At 41.5% G+C, this 13,476-nt stretch overlaps 1 protein-coding gene across 3 annotated transcripts in view; it reads right to left on the reverse strand.

Moving 5' to 3' along the window:
* Positions 1-352: 352 nt before the first annotated feature.
* ST8SIA5 (ST8 alpha-N-acetyl-neuraminide alpha-2,8-sialyltransferase 5) overlaps positions 353-13,476 on the reverse strand; it is a 130,156-nt gene continuing 117,032 nt past the window's right edge. For all 3 annotated transcript variants that reach the window (XM_027868728.1, XM_027868727.1, XM_027868726.1), the window contains 2 exons: positions 7,072-7,164; positions 353-821 (listed from right to left, as the gene is read on the reverse strand). In XM_027868728.1, the coding sequence (XP_027724529.1) occupies positions 353-821; positions 7,072-7,164 (562 nt within the window). The remainder of the gene's footprint in view (positions 822-7,071; positions 7,165-13,476) is intronic.

A 13,476-nucleotide genomic window follows, 5' to 3' on the forward strand; every position in this document is an offset into this window, starting at 1 on the left:
TTAGCAGCAATGTGCTTATTCCAGGGCTCCCCTCCTTACTCAGGCAATGGACAAGCTGGAAGCTTCCTCCCGGGGACTTACCCACTGGGCACATGGGTGGGTCGAGGATAAGGAGGGCTAACACTTATCAATAGGGGTGGCTTTACCCCACTTCCCCATTTTCTTCCCCACCCATCCTAGAGTACAGGAGGTATGAAGCCCTGGCAGATATGGGCCCACTCTTCAAAAACTATTGCATGAATGCTGGGCTTGGCTCTCTTCTCCACAGCATGTTTCCCTGCTGTCCTCTGATGCTGAAAGGAAAGAAGAGAGGAGAGGGCTGGAAAGACAGGCCAGCCAGCTGCCTGCCTTCTCAGCAGCAATTGCAGGTGCCTGTGTGGACTCGGAGGATGCCCCGGCTGTGCAGGTGGAGAAAGTTAAAGATCTCGGATGGCATGGCATGGAAGCCAGGGCGAGGCTTCACGTTGTCATAGTAGTGGTGGGTGATGAAGAGTCCCGAGGGGTTCATGGGAAAGGCCCAGAAGCCAAACAAGTGAACCTCCTCACAGAGCTCCAGGGCCGCTGTCACCAGGATGAGGCCTGTACTGATGCGCTTGGCACGCACACCAAGGTTGAGCCAGTAGCGGGACACGTTGATCAGATACTGAGGGTGGAAATAGTAGACCGCCTGTGGGGACTCAAAGTCATCCAGCACATACTTGACCCGGATGGAGACATCGGTATTACGGGTGTTGTAGAAGGCTGGAAGAAGCACCGAGGCATTCTCGTAGACCTGCAACACCTGGTAGAAAGGTCGCCTCCACTTCTCCAGCTTGTGGAACCTGGGCAAGAGTAGAGAGGCCAAGCAAGATGGAAAACAGCTGAGGACATGTTAGATGTTTTATTTATCCTAATTATATCTCATCTTCCTCGATTTGGCTCAGCCTTCTAGACTGGTAAGATCTTGTCAAGGGGGTTATAAATTAAGCCAGGCTGACTTGGGCTGGCTCACAGACATAATGTAAAGAAGACTGTTTTGGGGAGGTATTATGGTAAAAAGGGGATCTAGGTGCAAATTCTTGCTCTTCCACTTACTAGAAGTGAGGACATCACGGTACAGCAGGAAAAATCCAGGATTTGGAGCCAGAGAATCTGGGTTCAAACCCCACCTCTGGTGCTTACTACCTATGTGACCTTGAGCAGGCCAATTAACTTCTCTGGGTCTCAATTTCTTTCTGTCAAATAAAGAGGCTGGGTTAGATGGTCTTTGAGGGACCTTGCATCTCCCTTCTCTGGGTCTCACGCCTCGAATGCCCTCCCTCCTCACCGCCACCTCCTAAAATCCCTCTCTTCAAGATACAGCTCACATTGCACCTTCTACATGATCCCTCCTCCTCCCAGCAGCTAGTGTCCTCCCTTCCTAGTGACACTTGTATTTATAGAAATGCTTATTTATTCTGTATCTGCTTTCATATGTATTTACCTTCTCTTTTTTGAATATAAGCTCTTAGAGGCCGAATACAGTGCCTGGCACAGAGCAAGCACTTAATAAATGTTTACAGATTGATTAATTAATTCCAGCTCTAAATCTACATCCTACTAAAATAGCTGTATGATGGGGAGCAATTAACTTCATTATTCTGAGCCTTGGCTTCCTCATCTCCAAAGTCCCATGAGGCCCAGCTCTAACACTCACTAATCATCTATCTCTGGGCAGAGTCCCCATGAGCTTCAGTTTCCTCACCTATATAATGGGAATAATATCTCACAGGATCACCGTAAAGAAAGCACTTGGCAAATCTTAAGTTTCTACATAAATGTGAGTTCTTTATTTGTGGCATTGTCTCTTTTCTCTTCCTGTACAAAAGATTAGAAACCAGGTCTCCTGATTCATAGCTTTGGGAATCAAAGTCAAGTTCACTGACCTCTAGTGTATGGTATTATTTTCTCTACTTCACACAGATAGTTAATGTGGTAGAGCGGGTAGAGAACTGGCCCTAGAATGAGGAAGACCTATTTTAAGTTCTGCCTCTGACACAAACTGGCTGTGTTACCCTGGGTAAGTCATTTCCTATTTCTAGGCAGCTCTCAAAGCCTCTAACCTACAGAGCAGGTGCTGCCTGAACTGGAAAAGGGTGAATTTCTATACAAATGAAATCACAGGTCTTCTCTAAAAAATATACCTAACAACAGGACACTAGGTAATAGGGTAATGAATGGTGAATGGAGCCAACAGTAAGTGCTCTGAGAACTCAGAGGAGCAAGTCATTAGGGAGGTTAGGGATGGACCTGGAGTCAGAAGTTCCAGTTTTGTCCTTAAGTTTGTCTTCAGGTTCTATAGCTTGTCAAGATCTTCCAAGGCATCCATCATCCCTTCTATATGTGCATGTGCTGCAAATTTAATAAGCGAGTCATCTAAGTCATTCATGAAAATGTTAAATAGTGCAGAACTGAGGCCAGATCCTTGTCTAGAGATCTCCTTCAAAAAAGAAATTGACCTATTGATGACTACTCTTTGAGTCTAGTCATTCAACCGGTCCCTAAATCCACTAATTGTCTGTTTTTCATTTTTCATTTTTCACTGGCTGTACCCCTTGGGTTCAACTCTATCATCATTAAACCCTCCCCCCTAGGAAAAACTCATCACCAGCAAACTCATCACCAGGGAGATTGTATCAGCTTTAGTATTCACACCTCAGTTGCCTCTCTCCCTTTGATTAGAAGATGGAGTAAAAAAAATGTCTGCCAAAGCCTCTATTTAAAGAGGCTTTAAAGCCCAGTCAACTCTTCTTTTCTCACCACCTGCACCCCTTCAATTCAACTCCATCATCATTATGCCCTTGTATTGGGTACTTTCTCCTCCCTCCATTTTTAATTTCCTTTTGTGTTTTGTCTCCTCCTATTACATGGTAAACTCCTGAAAGGCAGGGACTTTTCTCTCTTTTTCTTATTTGTGTCTCCAGAGCTTAGCATAGTGCCTGGCATATAGTAGGTGCTTAATAAATGTTTATTGTATTATATCGTATCTTGCTTTTGCTTGGTAGTTTTTCAGTTGTGTCTGACTTTTCATGACCACATTTTGGGGTTTTCTTGGCAAAGATGCTAGAATTATTTGCCATTTCCTTCTCCAGGTCATTTTACAGATGAGGAAACCGAGGCAAACAGGGTTAAGTGACTTGCCCAGGGTCTCATGGCTAGTAAGTGTCTGAGGCCAGATTTGAACTTAGGAAAATGAGTCTTTCTGATGCCATGCCTGATGTTCTACCCACTGCAACACCTAGGTGTCCAAATCATATATTATCTTACATCTTTTCCACAATGGTAGCATGAAAGAATTCTAAAACCTAGATATACTGTAGCCACAATAGTCTTTGTATCTATCAGTCTAGTAGGGATAAGGACCAAACCTGTGATTTTCCTTATTTAGAGAACTCCCAGATGAGTAAGTTTCCTCCACCAAAGCAGATTGGCACGTTTTTAGAAAGTTGTCTAGAGCACTAAAATGATAAATGACTTTCCCAGAGCTATATAGTCAGACCAGTATGTGTCAGAAATGGAACTTGAACTCAGGTCTTCCCGACTTTGAGGTCACCTCTCTATCTATTAGTTTAGTAACTGTCAAAAAAAAAAGTAAATGAGCTTAAACTGGCAGGACCTCTTCTTGTGATGACCACTGCCTTTTCTAGATGTTCATTGACCATCCCTTTAATAGTACATTCCAGAATTTTGCTGGGAATCAGTCAAGTTTGCTGACCTATAGTGTGAAGACTCCATTCTCTTCTCTAGTTTGAAAATTAAAATAACATTTACCCTTATACCATCCTATGGCCCCTCTCCTATTCCCCTTGATCGCACAACAATCACTCATGATGGCAGAGAAATCAGACCTGCCAGCTCTTTCAGTCATGGAGGGTATAACTCCTCTAGGCCTCTCTCTTAGCAGCTTCCTAATCAACTTGAGTATCAATTCCTTACTAAATAGTTTTGAATGGCCAATAAGGGATCAATGTCATCTTGGGGGGAGGTTTCTAATAGAGTGCTCTAGAGATCTGTCCTTGGCCTTGTGATACTATGAACAGTTTTGTCATGAGATTGTAAGCTACTCGAGGGCAGGGACTGTCTTTTGCACTTTTTTGTATCCTCAGTGTTTAGCCAAATGCCCAGCAGATAGTTGGCACTTAATAAATGTTTATTGACTGACTGACTGTCAGTGATTGAAGGCACATCTGGTATGCATGCCAAAGATTGCTGTTGTTTAATCATTTCTCAGTCATGTCCAACTCTTCATGATCTCTTTTTGGGGGGGTTTCTTGACAAAGACACTATATTTACTCTATTTATGCTATATTTACTCAAGCTGAGTTTACAGTTTATTAAAAGCTTGATTTCACATGAACTGTGGTTTAGCCTTTCCCTCTCCAGTCTATATTTGTACAGGTGCTTTTTAAAACTCAAATGTAGGGCTTCACATTTGATACTATGAAGTTTCGTCTAAAAAGATGAATATAAAAATACTCTGTTCTGTGTGATAGCCTATTAAGATCTTTTTGGATGACTTTCTTCATCTACAATGTTAATTATCCCTCCCATATCTTAGTCATGGGACAGATAGGTGGCAAAACAGATGCACTGGGCCTGGAGTCAATAAGACCTGAGTTTAAATACAGCCTCAGACACTTACTAGCTGTGTAACCTTGGGTAAGGCACTTAATCTTGTTTGCCTTAGTTTTCTCATCATTGAGTTGGACACAGAAACAGAATGCTTGCCATGGAAAGCAAAAAGATGAGAGTACATCAGTAGAGGCAATGTTCAGAATAAGGGAGGGGATAGCTCCTCATACTCTGGGAGTATTATATTCAGTCTGGGGCACCATGTTTGAGAAAAGAATACCCCCAGAAGACACACAAGATGGTAAGAGGACTGGGAGTTCTACCATACAAGGATGGCTCAAAGGACATAGGAATGTCTAGCCAAGAGCAAAGAGGACTTAGCTGGGGACATGATAGCTTATTCAAGTATTTGAAGGTCAGTGCTCAGCAGGGTGCCTGATAGCTTGTTGGGGTTTTTGTTCTTGTTTTTGTTTTTAGCTATTTTTCAGTCAAGTCCGACTCTTCCTCACCCCATTTGGGGTTTTCTTGGCAAAAATACAGAAATGGTTGCCATTTTCTTCTCCAGCTCATTTTACAGATGAGGAAACAGAAGAAAACAGGATTGAGTGACTTGTCTAGGGTCACACAGCTTGTAAATGTCTGAGACTGGATTTGAACTCAGAAAGAGGAGTCTTTCTGAACCCAGGCCCAGCACTCTATCCACTAAGCCACCTAGCTATCCTGATACCTAGTAGGTATTTAATAAATGCTAGAGACTGGTGGTTGTATGGAAGATGAATTAGGCTTATTCTGCTTGGCCCTAGAGTCAGATTTCACCTTTATAAAAGGGAATATGTCCTAACAATGAAAACTACCCCAAAGTGGAATGGGCTGCCTCAGAAAGTAATGGGGTTCCTCTCACTGGAAGTCTTCAAGCAAAGGCTAGATAGCCTCTTGTTAGGTGTCTCATAGAGGGAATTCTGATTCAGGTGTAGACTGGATAAGAGGCCTCTAAGATGGACCCTTCCAACTCTGAAATCCTGTGACTCACGTCCCTAACACTTATTAGCAATCATCTCTGAACTTTCAGGCCTAATCAAGACCATTTCCCTCCACCCCTGCTTTTTATTTGGTGCTGGACAGCCTGTCCATGACTTAAGACGAGAGAAAAGGGAGAGAAGTAACAAAAAAGGAAAGAATGAAGGTAAGGAAAAGAAAGGAAAGACAGAAGGAAGGCTGAGGAGGTCAAGAGGAGGCCCCTTCAGTAGAGATTTATCTTTAACCTGTCTTCAGGATCTCAGTGTTAGCCAGACCAGCCCCTAACAAAGCTATAAAGCAGACAACACTTTCCAATATCTCCTAAAATGCCACTACCTACTTCTGAGAGCAGGCCTTTTGTCCCTTTTCTACTAATTCAGTCCCAGATCTGTCAGACCTAGGACCAGTCACTTCCTCTCTACTTTGGTTCCTTCTTTAAAATGAGAGGATTCGAGCAAACAGACTTCAGAAGAACCTGGAAAAACTTATATGGACTGATGTTGAGTGAAGTGAGCAGAACCAGGAGAACATTGTATACATCTAACAGCCACGTTGTGCGATTACTAACTTTGATAGACTTAGCCCTTCTCAGCAATGCAAGGATCTAAGACATCCGAAAAGTCTCATGAAGGAAAATGCTGTCCACATCCAGAGAAAGAACTATAGAGTTTGAATGCAGATTGAAGCATACTATTTGCTCTTTCTTTTCTTCTGTTTTATTTTATTTTTTCTTTCTTGTGGTTCTTCCTATTGGTTCTAATTCTTCTTTACAACATCACTAATGTAAAAATATGTTTAATAGGAATGTACATGTAGAGCCTATATCAGATTGCGCGCCATCTTGGGGAGGGAGGGGGAGAAAATTTAGAACTCAAAAGCTTATGGAAGTGATTGTTGAAAACTAAAAATAAATTAATTAAAAAAAAAAAGAAAGGATTTGGGGGAGGGGACATGGTAAGGAAGTGGACATGGTGAAGAAGTAGACCATGATAGATATGCAAAAAGGAAGTAATAAAACACTTCTAAATGTGCAATAAATAAATAAATAAATAAATAAAAATGAGGGGATTGGACTAGATCTTTAGGGTCCCTTCCCAGTTGGCAATTTTATGGTTCTGGGATACTAGAGCAAGTGCTACGTGCTATTTAAAGTTTTCATGGCTGATAATAACTGAAGGTATGACCCGTCTAAGAGATTGAAAGATTCTTGAAGAGTCAGAAGGATCATAAGTGTAACATTATACTCTGGTGTAACATTATATATAGGTCTCCATTATTCTCAATAGAGAGAATATTGACTGGAGTTATTGGATTGGATTTCAGACTCCACCTCTGACACTTACCTATGTGGGCTTAAACAAGTCACCTATCTTCTCTAGGTGGGGGAAGGGGGAGGTTGGTATTAGACTGGATGACTTCTAGGGTCCCTTCTAGAGCTAAACACAGGACAAAGTTCAGACTAACCTCTCTGTTATGATGCTGGGGTTCACAGTAACAACATCAGTCTTTGCCCCAACGTCCTCAGTGTACTTCTCTGAGATCGGGGGTAGATTACACCTGCAGAGAAAATGAAAAAGCAAATTAAGCTGAAGTAAATGAGTCCCTTTACCCCTTCCATGCACAACTACTTGGGACCATCACCAGTCATCTTGAATTTTGTCTTGCCACTGGATTCCTATGACTCTGGAGGAGAGAGTGAGTCTGATGACTTTGCACAGCTCTGCCTCACTTAAATCAAATTCACACATGTGTCAAGACATTGCCCATTACATAATGTCATTGGTCCTCTTCAAAAAATGAAGGACAAACAATAACTACTACTACTACTACTGGGTGGGAGAGGGGGAAAGAGGGGGTGGGAGCAGGAGGAGGAAAGGAAATAAAAATAATTTTTCACCTGACTGTACTACTTTGCAATTTCTTTGACCTCGCCCTGCCCCAGGAAGTTCATTATTGGAAAAAGCTCATCAGTCCTGGGACTCCACCTCATCACCACCTTCTGCCCCTCTGATTGGAAGGTGAAGCCAGGAACACCAAAGCCTCCATTTAAGGAGGGAGCTCAGCTAAGTACAGACATCTCCTCATCTCTCACCTAGCTGCACTACTTTGGGACTCCTCTGCCTTCTGTACCTGAGTCAGGTACCTTTCCACCCTCCATCTTTCCCCCACCTTTTCAGCTTTCTTTTGTGGGTTGTCTTCACCCACAAGTTAGATTGTAAGCTCCTTGAGTGCAGGCATTGTTTTTCTTTTTTGTATTTGTCTCCCCAGTGCTTAGCATGGTGCCTGGCACATCGTAGGAGCCTAAAGTTTATTGACTATTCTTGATAATCATAGCCGACATGGTACATAGTATCTTAGAAGTCACCATATCTGTATAGACATGCCCACATTCAATGGCAACTGCTTTAGTCTGAGAGGCAGTGAGACATAGAATGCTGGGCTTATAACCAAAAATACCAAGGTTCATACACTTATAACCTATGTGACCATGGGCAAATCACTTAATCTCCCTGAGTCTCATTTTCCTTATTTGTAAGATGAGGGGAATAATAGCTGCTCTACTTACTTTACTACGTTGTTGTGAGACCCAAATGAGATAATGCATGTAAAGTGCCTTGTAAACCTCAAGGTCCTATAGAAACATCAATCATCATTATGATTGTCATCATATTTGGATCTTTTGAGACTAACACAGCATTATACACTCCTCTGTATTTTTTCATTTCTTTTGTGGGTCATTGTAGCCTACATTCTGGTGACTAGTCTCTCCTTTAACTAGACTGAGTCTTGAACAACACATAGTCTCTCTCTGATCCCTATCTGAAGCCAGAACTTTTACTTCACAACCAACAAGCACAGGAGAGCCTTCAATGAGGAACTCATTGCAGGAAGCTTAGAGTGGAAGGCACACAGGAGAAGCATAAAGTTGCTGATTTGACCCATAGGAGTCTTATACTATTAGATTTCTACTGTGTAGCTTATGGTGCCGCAGAGAGACAGCAAGATGGAGCAGGACCCATAGACAAGGATCCAGAAGATCTGATCCAAGCTCAGTTTTGTCACTTATTCTTTGTGCCTCAGTTTCCTCATCTATAAAATGGGGATAAGAATTATAAATCACACTTATATAGTGCCTAAAGGCTCACAGGGCACTTGACTTACAACTGTATGGGGTGGGTAGAACAAGCATTTTTATTCCCAATTTACAGATAACAAAACAAACTGAGGCTCAGAGATATAGGTTCTCATCGTGAATCATCTTTTTCCACTCACAGGCAAACTCCTAGAAAAAGTTATTTAAACTAGTCATCTTCACTTTCTCACCACATCCCACTCAAGGGTTTCTCAAACCTTTGTACTCTGGCTTCTAACTTTACTACTCGACCGAAGCTACTCTCTCTGAGGGTATCACTGATATCTATTCAATCCAATGGCCTTTTTTTCAGTTCTTGTCCTATTTGTCACACTGTCAAATACTTCCTCTTTTTGTATATTCTTTCTTCCCTTGACTTTTTTTTCTTGTTGTTGAGTTACTTCAGTTCTGTTTGATTCTTAATGACCCTATTTGAGGTTTTCTTGGCAAAGACACTTTGCTATTTCCTTCTCCAACTCATTTTACAGCTGAGGAACTGAGGCAAACAGGGTTAAGTGACTTGCCCAGGGTCACACAGCTAGCAAGTGTATGAATCCCCTTACCCCAACCTTTCTTTACCCCCAATAACTTGAATTTCTGCTGATAAAACTGTCATTATGACCTTCCTAATGAAAAGCAGGGATGAGCAGGCAGAAAACTGTACCTGGGAGTGGGAACTGTAGAATGCAAAAGTCTCAGGGTGTGAGACTCTTGGCTTTAGAACTTGCCTCATATTTCACTGAAAAAAAAAGAAATGAGACCATTTGCCAAGAGTTCCCTCTTCTCTCTTCCTCTTCATCTCACATCACCCAGATGCTTTCTGTTACTATCTTCTCCTTCAGCCCTATCCCACACGCAGAGGCAGCCCTTCTCCTTGCCAAGGCCAATCCCTCTACTTTCACAAGTGATCCCTCTCTACCTTGTCTTCTCCAGCAGATTGCACCTTCATTATCCCCACTCTCATTTTATCTTCAATCTCTTCCTATCTATTGGCTGCTTCCCTACTGCCTACAAACATTCTCATGTCTCCTCCATTCTCAAAAAACCCTTATTTGATCCATCTAGTTCCACTAGCTATTGTCCCAAATTTGTCCTCTTTTTTTGGCTAAATGCAGAATACCTGCAATGCTTCCACTTCCTTTCCTCTTGCTCTCTTTTTAAAAGTCTGTCTTCTAATCTCATCTTTCAACCAAAACTATTTTCTTCAAAGTTACCAGCGATTTCTTGATTGCCAAATCTTATGGCCTTTTCTCAACCATTATGTTTCTTAACCTCTTTGCAGCCCTTGATGCTGTAAATCACAATCTTCTCCTTGATTCTCTCTTCAGGTTTTACTCTAGTGTATCCTGGTTTTCTTCCTACCTAACTAACTTCCTACCTAACTAACTAACCTAACCAATTTTCTTAGTCTCTCCTTTGCTAGATCTTTATCCAAGTCACAATTGCTAATGGTGTATATCTCTCAAAGTTCTGTCCTAAGCCCTTTCTTTTTCTCCCATTATATTACTTCACTTGGTGATCTCATCAGCTCTCATGGATTCCCAATTATCTTCTCTATGCTGATGATTCTCACATCTACTTATCCAACCCTAACCTCTCTGCTAATCTCCAGTCTCTAATCTCCAATTGCCTATTGAACCTATCAAATTGGATGTCCCATATACATCTTAAGCTTAGTATGTCCTAACCTGAACTCATGACTTTATCTTCTTCAGAACTTCTCTATTAGTCAAGGGTACCACCATCCTCCCAGTCCCCCAAGCCTGAAACTTGGGTGTAATCCTTTACACCTCCTATATTCAATCTGTTGCCAAGTCCTGTCCATTTTACCTTTATAATATCTTTCATATATTTCTTCTTCTCTCCTCTGACACTGCCACCACTCTAATACATGTCCTCATTACCCCATACCTGGACTATTGTGATAGCCTAGTGTTTGGTTTCCCTGCCTCAAGTCTCTCCCTACTACAGCCCAACCTTGATTCCACTGACAAAATGATCTTCCTAAAGCAGAGATTTGACCATGTCACTCCCCTATTCAATGAACTCCAGTAGCTCCTTATCACCTCCAGGTGTAGGGTCCAAAATTATACAATCTACAAGAAAACTACTAAGATAGAGATCTGAGCCATTAACCATTTATTAAAAGAACTGAACCCCTTCAATGACTGGGACCTCAGATCTTTCTCACAACCTGAGATGCCTCCTTTCCCCAGGACCTTCCTCTTATGGGGCTTGATACCCAGAAACTCAGAAGAGGCAAAGTAAAATACAGAGTCTCATTGGTCAATAGACCTTGCTTTTGACCCTCTAGGAGGGCCAGAAATGATACATTAGCATGGGTGGTCACAGGACAGGCAAGGCAAGGGTCATCTCCACTGACCAAGTGGTCATAAGATGGGCCCCTCCTCATGCTGAGCAAGAGGGTGGTCCAGAGATACAAAAATAAATCGGGTAACTTTCCATATCACATCAAGGTATCCCACCCACGCTGGGTTTGGTCATCCGCATTCTTGTGGTTAGGCAAGTGAACTTCATAACTAGTAAATAAATAGTGAACAGTGAATTTACCAGTTTTAAAGTTTAAGGCCTACTATAAGAGAGAATCTATCTTATCTAATTATCCCTATATGATATCTGTAAAATATACATTATTATATGTCATTCTTATATTAGTATTAGTTGACTAAACTAAATAAATGTATATTGGTAGACAAGTGTATCATTGATAATTGCTAACAATCATTACCCCAATGGAATCACATTGAACTGATTAATAGTGTTTGGAATATAATAGGGGTCCAATAAATCATTTCTCTCATAGGATCAAATATAAAATCCTTTTGTCTAGCATTCAAAGTCTTTCATATCCTACTCCTTCTTTAAACAGTGCAAGTCTTCTTGCACTTTACTTCCATATACTCTTCTACTCTTGCTATTTCTCATACAAGACACTCCATCTCCCAACTCTGAGCATTTTCACTAGCTGTCCCCCATGCCTGGAATGCTCCCCCTCCTCATCTCCTCCTGGCTTCCTTCAAGTCCCCACTAAAATACCATCTTCTACAAGAAACCTTTCCCCAATCCCCCTTAATGCTAGTGTCTTCCCTTTGGTGATTATGTTCAATTTATCCTGTACAGTTTGTTTGTACATAGTTGTTTCACTCATTCGACTGTGAGTTCCTTGAGAGCAGAGACTGTCTTTTGCCTTTTTAGTACCCCCATTGATGAGGACAGTGCCTGGCACACAGTAGGTGCTCAATAAATGCCTATTGGTTGACTATATGAGGAAAAATTTCTCAGCACATCTATTGACACTCACAAGGGCTCACTAGCGAGCCACAATATACCCTTTGAATACCACTCCTCTACACCATCTATCAGTGATCTTGTTTGTTGTTATAACCTCTGGGAAATGAACCTTATGGGTTCTACATAGAGGACTCCAAGATCTATGTATTCAGCTCTAATCTCTCTCCTTATCTCCAGTCCCACATCACCACCAGCCTGTTGGGTACCTGTAAGGGGTGCCCTCTTCCAAATTCCAGTGTTATATATGTCAGCCCATTTCACAAATCAAGACATTCCAATAAAAATATTGGCTAGGAGCCCTGAGTGATCTATAAGAGAACTTCTGGCCCAGGCTTTCTGTACCTAAAAAGTATAGCCCCATAAATATGTTCTATCTGCTCAATAAGAAAGTAGTCCTACAGCCTGGTCAAGTATGGACTAGAGAGTTTTCCAGCCCCTAACTCAAGTCCTTGAAAGCAGCCCTCCCCCATTTCTATGCAAGTAGTGTAGGATAAATTAACAAGGTCAACTCCATATTTTCCCTCCATACCCTCTCAACAAATTGCAATGCTCAAAGCCTGAAGAAGATATGGAGACAGTGGCAACAGATAATACTTTGTTTCTCTACCAGTTAAAATGCTACAAAGGTCAAAGTCAGAGTAAGAAGGGTAAAAAATGATAGAAGATCATAGCCCATGTGATAAGATGGTTTTCTAATATATAAGGGAATCCCAGAAGCTCTCATCTTTGGACTGAGGTTTTTTTAGGGGGAATCCTCATGATTGCTGTTTATATCAGTGGGCTCAACAACAGTCATGAAACCCAAGACCTGCAGTTCTAGAGGAACACACCCTCACCTGGAAGGATCTGTGAACCCTCAGCAGTTATATTCCCTGTAACTTGACATGAGTCCTAGGACCAAATGACTGACCCCACAAAATATCTGTCCAATAAATTTCATTCAATGTATGTTTTATACAGAGACTTTCCTTCATTTTCTCTGGTGTGGCTGTTGACTTTTCACAAAATCACCCATTTTGAAGACATTTGCTTGTTTAAGGTAGAAAAATGGACAGGAGATTCTGATCACCTCTCCTGCTTTCAATAACCCCCCCCTAAAACTCATCTAATATATTATCTCTTCTTTGAAGTCCCACAGCACTTCAAATTCAATATGCCTAAAATTGAACTAATTCTCTCTTAATATATGTATCTACATATATATATATATATACACATATATATGTAAACAAAATTCCTTCTCCTATGTACTCTATTTCTATTAATGGTAACACCTTCCTTCCAGTAATCTAGTCACCCAGGTTCTATACTTCAAAGTCATTCTTGACTGAAATGTTATAGCTGATGCAAGATGCAAATTAGAGAGAGAGAGAAGAAAGAGAGAGAAAGAGAGAGAGAGAGAGAGAGAAAGAGAGGGAGAGAGA

Source organism: Vombatus ursinus, unplaced genomic scaffold, assembly GCF_900497805.2.
Source record: "Vombatus ursinus unplaced genomic scaffold, bare-nosed wombat genome assembly UNPS02014791.1, whole genome shotgun sequence".
NCBI classification, from domain to species: domain Eukaryota; kingdom Metazoa; phylum Chordata; class Mammalia; order Diprotodontia; family Vombatidae; genus Vombatus; species Vombatus ursinus.